General features: G+C 31.9%; 1 protein-coding gene across 2 annotated transcripts in view; it reads right to left on the bottom strand.

The window, feature by feature from the left end:
- The window catches only part of LOC148620127 (uncharacterized), an 84,486-nt gene that overhangs the window by 26,493 nt on the left and 43,945 nt on the right, over window positions 1-14,048 (bottom strand). For both annotated transcript variants that reach the window (XM_088580711.1, XM_088580710.1), the window contains 5 exons: window positions 12,408-12,578; window positions 10,139-10,309; window positions 8,589-8,710; window positions 4,729-4,893; window positions 1,824-1,979 (listed from right to left, as the gene is read on the bottom strand). In XM_088580711.1, the coding sequence (XP_088436837.1) occupies window positions 1,824-1,979; window positions 4,729-4,893; window positions 8,589-8,710; window positions 10,139-10,309; window positions 12,408-12,578 (785 nt within the window). The remainder of the gene's footprint in view (window positions 1-1,823; window positions 1,980-4,728; window positions 4,894-8,588; window positions 8,711-10,138; window positions 10,310-12,407; window positions 12,579-14,048) is intronic.

Genomic DNA, 14,048 nt, shown 5'->3' on the forward strand with positions numbered 1-14,048 from the left:
TTTCAGATTGTTCATGCATTCTAGGTAAGCATGTCATCCAACACATTATTCTGACTCCGAGAAATCCAGTCATCACGCTATTTTTTAAACATTGCGTGTTTTGTGGAAAAGCAGTTAGGTAGTACTATACAGTTAGGTCAATTTCAAGTGTTTTGTCATAAAAAGTACATATTTTTCAAATCCTAGGTGTGTGAAGGGTCAAGTAATTTACGAGTAATTTAGTGATTATTGTTATGAAATCCAGTATCCATGGTAACATACGGAGAAAAAATATTACTGAGTTTAAGTACAAATTGGGGAGCCTTCCCAAAACTGAAAACAAATACTATGTTTCATAAAATATAAGACACTACCAAACTAGCACAGGATGAAAACATGCATGGAGGAGGTTGAAATAAAGGGAAAACAAAAATACCTTATCGATTCATTTTCTCACAATTTTAGGTCCTCAAGTTCGTGTGAAATAAGGTATATTGAAAATATTGAGGAGAGAACTCAATACGACTGGGGACTGAAACGTTCCAGATACCATTCTTCATTTAAATTACACCTGTTCACCAATACAAAAACTACATCTGTCTATTTATTAATACTTAAATACATTTAAACAATATATCTAACAAATTTAAACTTTTCATTCTAAGTTTTAGAAAATTACCGGGTCAACTTGGTGTGCGAAACAGTGCGCCTAAATGTAACTGTATAGTGCACCCTAACTTCCAATTTTAAAGATTTTCGTGTGACCCTGCCAGGAATCAAACTCACGAACTTCAGCCCTCGTGGCAGGCAGTGTACTCTGTGGTTTTGAAATTGATGTTCGAAAATTTATTAACCTTTCAAACAGAATCATTTAAAATAATAATTGAGTAATTCATTCACAAAAAGATAATATATTTTTAATTGTAATATGAGATTGCTGCAGACATTTTGTTTATGAAATGGACAACGATTTTGCATATGAAGCATTCTAGTAAAGGTAAGCTGGGATGATTTTTTTGTAAAATAAGAGTTATCTACCTTTGAAAGAAAAGGAAAGGAATAAGATTATTGTAAACAAGTGTTGAATGCCAATACTCTGAATACGCATTAAAGATTAAGGAATATTTTGTCCCTAAAATCAACGTCTGCATGGTTCCTGGATACATATCTGCTAAAGATTGTAATAACTACAGCACAAGTTTTCTAACAGGTGCCATGTTTTTGTATCTTATTCCTTTATTGACAGAAGAAATGGCAACTCCATGTTTGACTTCTATAGAAATTGACAAATTGGAACGAAGTGAGCTTTTACTTCTAAGGTTTTTTTGTTTTTTTTTTTTGGAGGGGGGGGTTTGACAATGTTCAGATCAAACTAAAAGTTTACTTTATTGTCATTCAATTTTATTACAGAACCGTTTGGTAAGTAAATATGATCTGCATGAACACTCTCTGGGCTATACTTTAACGTCATGTTCTTGTTTCATTCTTTTGAAATGCTTCAATAATGGAACACAATTTACAAGTGTTTTTTTTTAACAAATTTTCAGAATGTCTTGAAAAATTATTTTAAGAGCACGAAAAAAATTTTCCCTGAGGCATGAAAAATTGCAATTAAAAACTAAAATGGTCTAAATCAATAATTTCAGTCTTTGAACTTTGATTCCAACATAGGAAGTTATGTTGTCATTTATCGCAGTGATGAAAATTTCAACAGGGTAAAAATTTACCTGAGTGATGACAATCGAAGCAGGGTAGTAATGTACCTTAGTGATGACCAATTTATAAGGCTTTTAATATACCTGAGTGAAAGCGATTTCAAATGGGCAATCAGGATAATAACTTACCTGAATAATGACAATTTTTACAGGATCCTTGTCATTTTTGAGTAAATCATTCAGTATATCGTCGTATGTTTTTGTTCCGTTCGTAGTTGCGTCTAACAGTCCAATAATCCACTCTAAAGGCTTATCGGTTGTGTTGAATGTTTCTGTTGTAACCGGCTATACAAAAAAGTAAAAATATTAAGTAGCAGTCCTTATGAAAATTAGAGACGCGGTGATTCATGCATGTTATAAACATACAAAATTCACTTCTTATCGTTCAGAAACAGACAACAGAGTCACTCTTAGTTGGTTCATCATTTTGTTGTTACATTTTCAAGATAATGATTGTGTATAAATCACCACTTTGCAAGAATTGGAATTATTAAGTAGCACTCCAGCTAAGAATCATGCAAAATGTGATACATGGTTGGAAAGCCTTCATATTTTTATTTTGGATATTTTGTTTAAAATGCTTTAGTAAACAAAACTTGACATTTGGTTTTTCATATAACCTGTGCTCATATGAGATAAAAATTGTATAGAATGCATTGTAGAATTCAAAATTAAGGGCGATAAGTCTGTAAATGACACTCAAATATAGTCTGTAAATGACACTCAAATGCAATAGAATCTATTGGGGTTTTCAATGTTGATTATCTCCTAAGAGCAGGCAGACTTGAATGAATAATTACACATTTCATAATATAGACCAATACAAAAACTTGATTACAAAAATAAAAATATGTAGCCATTTTTTAGATGTATCACATTTTTCAGATTTTGCATGATTCTTACAAAGACAGCTACTTAATATGTTTGAAACTGTATAATTATCTATTTTCAAGGGACAAATTTTCGTGAGTTCTCGATTCATTTTTAATGGGAATGTGCTTTTGATTCCAGCTCAATGACTTGTCGTATTCGTTGGTACTAACTGCACGATTCCCACTACCTTTTGGCAAAGAAGAAAGGAGAATATTTGCTGGTACTACATTTTTGGGAGCCGTTTGTTAATTAAAATAAAACGATGCTGGTTTATTTCAAAAAGTTCCTAATGTTTCCTGTTATGTGCAAATTAAAGGTTTCCTTACATTTCCTGTTATGTGCAAATTAATAATTTCACACAAACAATAACATTGATAACGACGCCGTCAAAGAGTAATCAAGGGAACCAATGTTATAGCGGTAATCAAAAGAATGCAATCCAGGGACAAAGACCAGACATGGAAAGCAGACATACACAATAAAGAACATGAAGTAACTAAAATCATACATACAAAGTAAAAAAAGCATATGAGCAACTCGGACTCCACTAAAAACTGGGAGCATGCACCAGGTGCACCGGTAGGGTAAGCGTCCTTTGCATTTCTAGAAACACCCGCCGAGTTGCTCATAAAACGTCAAATTGAAAACTATGATCCGTTGATGGATACAGCAGAACGACCCACGAGTTCCTGATGACAACCATAAAACTTATGTAGGAATGACTTCAATCATGTAGCAAAGTTAATAATAAAGATAATAATAAAGTTGATAAAGTTAATAATAAAGAGATTTTGAATAATTATGACGAGTTCATTTAAAAACATTTTGACATCTTGAAACATTTATTTAAATAAATGAAAGGAATGGTGACAATTGTTTTCACTTTTGTAAATGATCTTTAATTATCTGCTATTGTGTATCAAACGCACACATAGGTGAAATAAATTTGGACGGCGTATATTTTAGGAATAATATGTGTGTATTAGTATCAGCCCATTTCAAGTCAGAATTATGTTTTATCTGACTGAAATATATTTTCCTAGATAAATTTTCGTGGGGATTCATTTTCGTCAATTGATTTACCCTCAAAATAAATAAAATTAAATCTTAAACGAATATATTTTTCTGCTTTTAAAGTTTTTTTTTCCAAAAAGACTTATCTGAAAAAAAGACTTTCGCAACGAAAAAAAAGCATATTTTAACTGAAAATTAAGCATTTGTCCGGTTGGTTTTCCTGAACCTTGAATCAATTAGAATTGTATATTGATTGGATCTTAAAAATGGATACAGCCCTTAAATGGTATGAACTTGCAATTTACACCATAAACCATCCCCCAGTTACATTATTCTTTATCCCCTTCCTCATTCCCCATATATAATTCCGTATTTCGCACAGAATTCCCATCGTATTTTTTTATCCAATATTTACATTCACCTCGCCCTAATGCCAGTGGAAATCAAAACTTGTCGACCCTATTATCCTTGTGTCCCATCCCATTATCATCATTTCATTTTCATTATATCATCCATTTCATGTTCATCGCCTGAATATAGCGAAAATATTGCTTCTCGGGCGTTAAACGCCAACAATCAATCAATAAAGTTGAATTATATATTTTTAAATACTTGAACATTTTACCGGCTACTTCTTATTGATTTTATTATATTTAAAAAAACAATGACACTTTGATAAAGAATAATTGTTCTAAGTTTTGAAAAATCCAAATGATTATAGAAACTTTTTAAATTCAAAATCCAGCACTGGATTAATAGAAATACATATTGAGAAGCAAAGTAAACCATTATTACGTAAGTCCAGCAAAACGAATAAAAGTGTAGGGTTTTTATTTTTATTTTTTTTGGGAGGGGGTGTTTATTTTGTATTTTCGTTTTTGATTTTGTGTTTTTTGGTTTGTTTCTTTGTTTGTTTTTTGTTTTCTTTTTTGTTTTTTGGGGTTTTTGTTTTTTATTTTTTTTATTTTTGGTTTTTTTTCTTTTTTTTTTCTTTTTTTTTTTTTCTTTTTTTTTGTTTTTTGTTTTTTTTTGTTTTTTTTTTGTTTTTTTTTATTTTTGTTTTGTTTTGTTTTGTTGTGTTAATTTTGAATAAAGTATTACAATACATTAGCAATGGAACAGACAATTAACTCCAAGACGTACTTACAATGAGGGTGATGGCAGCGACCAATACAGATGCCTGATGAAGGACCTGTTTAGGATCGTTACTGTCTATGGCTTCTTTCATGTCATTGTTAATAAGCGTGGTTATGTTGCTGATTACTTCAGCATCTGTTTGTGTTGAACGGTCAGTATTTAATGGATTCGTGACCTTTTAAGTGAAATAAAGAATATGGTGCATGAGTAACTATAGAAAATTATATAAAACATGGCTGCAAATATGACTCATATACATTGAGAATGTAAACGTTTCAGAGAGAAGTTACATAAAATGGAATCTTTCATGAGGTGATTAATTTTCCATTTGTTTCATCTGTAGAGATAAAAATGAAAGGAAAATATAATCAAAATGTGAAATAAGAAAGAGTATTAGTAGTAGTTTATTGAGATCAATGAAAAATGGGTAGTTCAACAAGTAAATCCAATTCTGAGTAATAAATTATGCAATAAAAAAAATGATGAAAGAGCAAAATTTGCGGTTTAATTAAAATTTGTGTTTTTTCATTTCGTAACACATTTATGTGATGATTTTTATAAAGAGAATTCTGTTCTTAACAAAAATTTGAATAAACCGAATACCTGTTTAAACCAATCACTTTTTTAAAGTACTTCTCCGTGTAAGAATCGGGCAAAATGTATATAAGGTGTAGCATATGAAGGAAAATACGCAGATATTTTATTGCATTAACCAATTAATTATACCTGATAAGTAAACCACCAGAAATAACCATCAAAGTTTTTGTAAAATTTGCCTTTTTAAGATATTGATAGGTCAAATTTAGTTGAAATACACTATGGAAGAATGGCGGAAAAAATTTTCCCTCACTCTTTCCATATATAAGCAATCAAAAAATATCCACATCACAGATGCTTCAGGATAAACTTAAATAGCATTCTGGTTGTTTTCTAGATGTACTAAATATATTTTAGGCAAAAATGACTAATTGTGGAAAATGATGTGCCATCCATTGCCTGATACTTACACAGAATGGTACTAAAAGTCTCTTTAAATCAGTTAAAATTTATTTTGATTCTTGTTTAACCGAACACCTGTCTTAATCGAACTAATTTTAATGTCTAAAATAATTCGATATAGACAGGTTTCTCTATATATATTGCAACCTCTATATATACAGAGACTCCCAGTTGTAAAGTCTTGGTTTTGAACAGAACGCCCCTTCTCCTAACACAATTGTCTTTTTTATATTCATAACTGTTTAACGCATGCCCTCAATGTTCAAATATATGTTTTGTATATCATTGTTTGGAGAAGTCTTCATAAACGTGTGTCCTATCAATTTTTGTGAAGTTAACAAGTAAAATTGTTGTAAACTAATTCAAGTGAGCTCCAACACAGGCTTCCAAGAGAGTGGCTGTTGAATAATAAGTAACAACTGGTCAACAAACTTGATTTCCGTTCAAAAGCACGCAAGTGTTTCAAAGTATGATTCCAGTTTGTAGAGTATGTATATAAAGCGTTTCAGTATGCTCCTTGCACCTTCGTTTAAAAGCTCCGGAACAACCTCTGACGTTTAAAATTCACTCTAGACGCTGTAGCCAGCCCTCTGAGAAAATGCAAGAATCTTGCAAGCTCCGGAAAAAGTGAATGATTTTACACAACGTTATCCGATTGTCAAACGACGTATGATTTGAATAACGCCTGAGAATTTCGAAAGGCCTGTCTGCAGCGGTTAGTGAGGGAGGAAACGAACGTCTGCCACTGCGCGCAGCTTGCTTCGTTTATTCTCAAATTTAAACGCTGCTGAGAATTCTTTCGAAATTCTCTGACATTATTAAAAACAATCGTCGTTCGCAAATCGGATAACGTGAATTTAAATCATTCACTTTTACCCGACTTTGCAAGCTTCTTATATTTTTAATTATAGCTGAAATATTGCTGCTCGGACGTTAAACCCTAACAAACAAACATATATTTTTAGAGATTGTCTGCAGTGTTTTGAGTGAGTTTTGAACCTCGGATGCTGTTAGGGGCTGGGCGTTTCAGACGGGTAAATAAACTAAAATAGACAGCCATCAATTGTCACTTTTAGTTCTTCCTAATGTTACATTAATTAAAAAAGGCTTATATGAATAATACGCTGGACATGATTTCAGTGAAATATTTTGTAATCAAAGGCAGAATAGAATAAGAGCATGAATACGTAGAAATTGAAACATTTAAGTCAATAAAATATTAATCGGATTGGTGTAGCAAACCAGACTTGATAATATGATAACGTAGTCTCATTTCTTATTTAATAAAACATACTTAAATGTTTCTGATCAAAACGTTGTTTCCACTCCTATTAATGCATAGAAATTGCTAAAATCACGTCATGTAACCAAATTAATTCTCTTTCAGTGTTGTTAAATATAGGCAACATTCCTTATAAAAAGTCTAGAATGTTGAAATGGTCGTAAATGTGACGTTTGGTACATGTACATGTTATATATATAAATGATTAAACATAATAGTAACCAGGCCAAGAATAAAATTCCAAACAGAAATATTTCACTGTACTTATACAAATTTTCTTCCGCCATTATCCGCCATTCATAAAATTTTAATTTATGTTGAAAATAACAATGAATAATGGAGGAAATCTATATAATAAATAGGATAATCAATTGGTTATCGTGAAAAACCAAAATATGATCACTCATGCTAAGAACGCATTAAGATTTAACTCGTGCGCGGAACCTAATTCCGCACACTCGTTAAATCTAGGCGTTCTTCGGCACTCGTGATCATATTTTGGTTAATTATTTATTCTATTATTAACTACTTTATAAAAAGAAATCTCGGCAAAAATACCGATGCTTTAGTGACAGGACATTTCAAATGTATCTTAATCCACATACATGACCTACACTTGAAACCAGTAGAGAAAGAAAAACGATCTTCGTATACAAAGTTGTGAACACAATAAAAAAAAAACAGTATAAATAAAAAACAAAACACCACAAAATAATAAAGGACTAAAACGAACCAAAGTTCTTTCTACAAGATAATATATTCAAATATTAGTTACATGCCTTAATATACTATAATGTTTTGGTAAAAACTATGATGAATTCAGATTAACTTAAATACACACGCTTTTATCAGACAGGATTATTTCCTTGGTAAAATATAGCCCGGTTAAAAGGTGCGTGGTTTTAAGTTCATGACCTTGTCAATTGATCATGTGGTAGGAATTTCTTAATTTTTTATCCGAGATTAGATAAAAACAATGGCATCTTTTCTTGCAATAAAAAATGGTCATATTAAATTATTCGACGTAAAGGTTTAAAGTTTCTAGTTTTAGAATTCAGAAGCTGTCCATGTAAAAACCAGGCAGTTCCAATGATGTGGTTGGCACTTGGTTAGTTCTAACCCACTGATTTTTTTTGTTGCAATGTTGTGCACACATCATGTGTATGCCAATTAATATAAAATTTGTTTTAAATCGACCATTAATGGCTCTGAAAATTGTTTAAAATCTCAAGATCTAAGCAACCAGATTTGGCTAAAATAAAAGAGTTATCTCCTTTTTTTTAATGAATTTCAATGTTTTCTATGTAATTTATTGCTCTTTAACCGTTGCCGTTAATCAAAAACCAACTTTCAATCTTGAGAAAGGATGAATTTGCTATATGAAATTGATGAAAATTGTTCTGAAAACAAAACTTGTCAAGTGTTACCCGCTGCCTGGTTTTTGCGTGGACACCCTATTAACACATCCGGTCAGAAAAATGTCACGACCAAATTTCGTTCAAAGGGGCATATCAGCCTAATAACATCGCAACATGTATTTCTTACCTGAACAGGTAGATCTTCTGCCTAATCATATCGCTCTTTCTTACCTGAACAGGTAGATATTCCTCAACATAGCCATTGTATATATCCCTGATGAGAATCTTGATATAACTACGATAGTCATTGTTTGGGTCTCCTACTGCCAGGGTTGACACGATACTAGTGTCGCCTGAAATAAAAAGAGACTGAAACAATACTAGTGTCGCCTGAAATTAAAATTAATTGACTCAATACTAGTGTCGACTGAAATCAAAAAGGATTGATAAAATACTAGTATCACTTATCAATTAAAAAGGGTTAACGCAATATTAATGTCGCATGAAATTGAAATTCAGCTTTATACCATTTTGTGTATTTATCGAACTTTTCGTCAAAATATCAAACATAGCCCTGCCGCTTATTATAAACATATGACTTTGTCTTCTAGAATCTGGCGTATCATTGGTTCAAATTTAAACGGAGAATGAAAACGTTCTGAGAATTTTATCATTGAAGTATTCTTGTAGTCAACGGGAGTAGAAAAATCAGCATAATAATTATATGTATTTTTGTCTAGTTTGTTCAGTGCCTTTGTGCCTCTTTGAAAAAAGAGAATCATAACCAGAACAAATTGTGTTGCAAAGCGAAAATTAAACCACAAGTAATTTTAATAACTCACTGAAATGACTTTTTTTCATATGCATGAATTTGCCTTCTTTTTTTTAACTTTAAGGAGAGGTAACTCTCCAACCCAACATACTGGTTAACTGCCCGATGTAAGCAATAGACAGCAGCAGAAGACTTCAAATTCGAATAGCTAATTTATTGGAAGTGCGGTAAGTACTTGGATGTTTTAAAATAACTTATTTCAAACCATTCAGGTACGTTCCTATGTAGAAATAGTTTAAGTTTCAAAGAAAAATGTTTATTGTTCTTCATTGTGGCCTCAAATCAGGGTGTCGTGTGTCGTTGGTTAACGTCCCTTTGAAAAGCTTGCTATTATGGTTTGCGTTCTGTAGATATGAAAAATTACTAACTAAATGTAATCAGCTATAAAGAGTGAGATCATTTAAAGGATAAAGAGGATGTTTTTTTTTATTATTTTATGTCGTGGATTAAATATGCATGTGGCCTTCTATCCAACGAAAGATGATTAAATCATTGCAAGAAAGTTTTCATGGAAAAACCGGTTCTTCTTCAGAATACTATTGATTCAACACATACTTCTTGGTGTAAAAAATTAAAATTTGAACTTCTAGTTATTAAAGAAGAACTTCATGTAATATGACTTATTTTAACGACACAAAGCATTTAGCGTAAGTGCGAAGTACTAAATTATAAACAGCACAGAGGCGGAACCAAGGGGGAGGCCAACCACCCCACCCCACCCCCACCCCCCCCCCGATCGGAAAAAATTTAATTGACAATATATATGAAATCACTAACTCATGACAGAGTCGGCCCCCACTTAGGCCATTCAGGGGTCCCTCTTTTGAGAATATCTGGATTCGCCTCTGTAACGGTAGAAAAAGCCATCTGATGCCCTACGTGGCTGTTTGCCATTTTTCTCAACAGGTAACATCTTATTACTCAAACTATGTAATTTCACTAAACCGACCTGATTCTGATACAAGATTGGTTAATGTACTGTTAGTAGAAGTATTTCTCTCGTGGTACACTGAGTATGTTATTACTTCATTCGCGTCGTTCGCTGGATTTCTCTGGTAGCGTATTCCCTCGTCCTTCCAGTCCTTGCACGTCACTGCAAACCAATCACTAGACGCTTTTCCTATAATACAAAAGCCAGAAGTGGTTTTCAATCAACTGTATGCAAACCTAGATGGTGGATAAAATTCCTCAAACAATGCTAACAATGTCAACTTAATTGATACATGTTGATTTCCGTCTGGATAAACAGGAAATAAGTATCTAATATATCAAGGATGTTTGCTGGTCAATTACAGACTCCTCTGGTTTTGTCCATTTAATAGCATGATATACTTTGACCAGTGACTAAATTTTCTTTTCTTAATTTCATGAAACACACCTAAAATGCTTTTCAGAAGTCTTATTTTTTATATGAAATCCTTGTTATTTTCTTCGGGATTTTTTATAAGATAAAATATACTTAGGCAAAACCTATACCTATAGAAAGTCAAGAGAAACCTTTTCCCGCCAAAATTTTAAATACGTATATCGCAATAAACGAGCAGACTGACCAATCATTTGTTTCTACCTATTGTTCTAGCATTAAAGATATTAAACATTAACAGGGCAACAAACATCCTTAATATTTCTGTAAGGTTGAAATGCTACCAAACGCCTCTCATGCATTAGTTACATCATGGACATAACAGCTAAACACACCTACATTATATTATATTTAAATCACATTTCAAAATATTTATAAGCATTGTATCCCTATTGTTGATATGAAAAAGTATCAAAAAATAAAAATGAAAGGGACGATACAGTGTCAACCACATCATCACCTGTGCAACTATAATTTCGATCTGTCATCGATCCGTCTAACAGATCCCAGATCCGTAAAACCGGTAATCGCTCCGGTTTTACACAATGTGATTGCTGATTGGTTTACATATTTTACATCATTATTTGTTTTGATTTCCCTTTTTTCACCAGTTTAAGGAGGTAGACCTAGGGTAAGGGAGATGACTCTTTCTGGGAACGTTTGTATTCAGCAGTTTACATCATCTAATATAAGCATCAAAGTAACTTGGACTGATTTCATTCCGTTTCAGAGGAAAGCTTGAAAATCTTATGTGAAATTGAATATGATACAAACATATCACTAATATCAAGAGTTATGTCCCTTACCCTAGGTCTACCTCCTTAATTACTTTTCTTAATGACATGATGAATAGTGTAAAGTTTAACATTATAGACAGCAATAAAGGTTATCATGTTCTGTGTGCACCATTGTTTTATTTCCATAAAGGCAACAATATGTCTACTAAGTAATTTAGTTAAACCTAATTGCTTTTTAAGTGAAATACAAAACGATAATTTAAATTCAAGGTAAAATTACATATCCATTGTCAAAGATTCGTAAAATACAAAAAATACCAGTTTTATATATTGTAAATTTCGATATGCTGTGCACGTGTTTCAAGGAGTAACCTCTCATCAGTAGCATTAAAATCAAATATGTAGGAAGATCATAATCAAAATATTAGTTATATACAAGAAGTACTCATAACTAAATATATCGAAAGAGGAAGCCAAATCCATCACCGAGAGGTTCTACCATATGCAACAATGCAAGGAATGAAGCCTCGGTGTTTTACGTATTTTTAAATTTAGAATACGGCAAGATTTCATAAATAGTGTAGATAAAATGTGATGTGTAAAAATCAGTCAAAATGGCAAAATTCAGAAACACATATCAAAAAGCCACCTATCTGACAATATATTTCTACTTCAGGATGCTTTCTCTATTTGCAAATATCAGTATTTAATCTCTGTATCACTTTCTTTTTTTCCAGAATTTTTTAAAATAGAATGTTAGAAAAATTTGGTTTTTGACAGATTAATCAGCTCTTGAAATGTTTAATTTCAGTGGATTAAATGAAAATTACTAAAATTGATATGGAAAATGATCTTTCTTGATTATGATGGCACAAATAGTCGAAATACACTTTCAAATCTGTGGGTTTCTTCATACCATATTTCCTCCGCTGCCTGATTCTAACAGAGACTGACACTTAACATAACAAAACCTTGACCAAATTGGTCACCAGTCATCGGTATCGATTCTATCCGCCAGCGATCAGCCAACAATAATCTACCGATCCGTCAAAAATTTGGGCAGATCGGTTCATCGATTGCAAATGGAGTGAAGGAACATCTCACAAGGCTCTACTTACCGGATTCGGGAGATACGCTACATGATCCACCGTATGGTGGGGCGTTGACAGAGGCAATATACTCTGCTGTTGCTTGCGTTCTACCCGGGGTCTGTATAACAACTCTGAATTTAACCCTATCGCCTTCATTTAGACCATCAACATTTACACCAATTTCTTCTGCAGTTAGCGCTAAAAAAGAAAGTCGGTTTCGTATGTTACATACACATATGTATCTATGAAAGGATTACTCGACTTGATTATGGTTACTACGTCGTGGTGTTGTTTTTTTTAACAAATCATTGGAATGTTTGTATTCAGCATTTTACATCAAATTCATGTAAGCATCAAAATAATTTAGACTGATTTCATTCTGTTTCAAATGAAAGCATGAGAGGCTTTAGTGAAATTGAATAAGATACAAACATTTAAATGATTTCAAGAGTTATTTGCCTTACCCTAGGGTTACCTCCTTAATTCGTGTCCAGATTTATAACTATTTTAAAAATGATATCGAAGCACCAAGCTCTACAAATCTTAACAATGGTAACATGACTTCTTATTCCGTATTGCGTTATGGAAAACAAAACACAAAAAATAAGCAGAGTCTTTGTTAGAATCATGCACATTCTATGATATGCGATGCACCTAAAAAAGGCTACACATATTTACTTTTGTGGGTCTATATAATGTATTATCATTCCTTCCTATTTGTCTGCTTTTAGGAGATAATCCATATTGAAAATCCAATAATTTCTATTGAACTTTAGTGTCATTAACAGAGTTATTTCCCTTAATTTTGATATCTACTGTACATTTTATGTAATTTTTATCTCCTAAAAGCATGAATTATATGACAAGACATACGTGTTGATTTCTGTTTACTAAAACATTTTACTCAAAATATCAAATATGAAAATATGTAGGCTTTCAAACCATGAATTACATTTTGCATAATTCTCATCTGGAGTGTTACTTAAATATCATTACACATTTTTTTTTATAATATGAATGAAAGCCAACATACAAAACCTTGCCAAACAAACCTGAAATGTGTATGTTTTATCAACTGAAATTCTAGAATGTAATAATATGATCTATAAATTGTTAAGTGACAATGAAGTATATTTTGTGATATAATAATTGCGATTATACATCAATTAATATGTTATTTTTTATTTATTTTATGATTTATAGATAATCACATTTTCGCAATATTACTTACAGAGATATTGCCGTCATTTTCTTTATACGTTTTATGGAAACATGTTTTGCGTTTAATATATACAGTTGTAAGAAGTTGAGCATGGGTGACAAGGTAAATAAGTGCCATGCACATGCTATTTATATGTGATGAAGTGTAAACTGAAAGTTGGAAAGTACATCTCTATAATTGAATATTGGTAAAATGATTGATAATAAAGGTATATTATAAGGATAGGATCACTAATGCCGAATAGCACAAAGACATATTTTGCTATCTCAGTGCAGTTGACAATATAAGTGAGTGACAATATTTTGAAATATGAATACAAATAAATTATTAGTTTATGAATTAATTTTCTCGACATATTTCTCTTATTTAATACAATTATTTGATTATTTGTAAATGGTGGATTGATATTACAAAACAAAAAATAAAAATAAAATTAAAAAAAACAA

The sequence above is a fragment of the Perna viridis genome, chromosome 4 (assembly GCF_037379345.1).
Source record: "Perna viridis isolate PV_CMFRI_1.1 ecotype Kerala chromosome 4, ASM3737934v1, whole genome shotgun sequence".
In the NCBI taxonomy this organism is placed as follows: domain Eukaryota; kingdom Metazoa; phylum Mollusca; class Bivalvia; order Mytilida; family Mytilidae; genus Perna; species Perna viridis.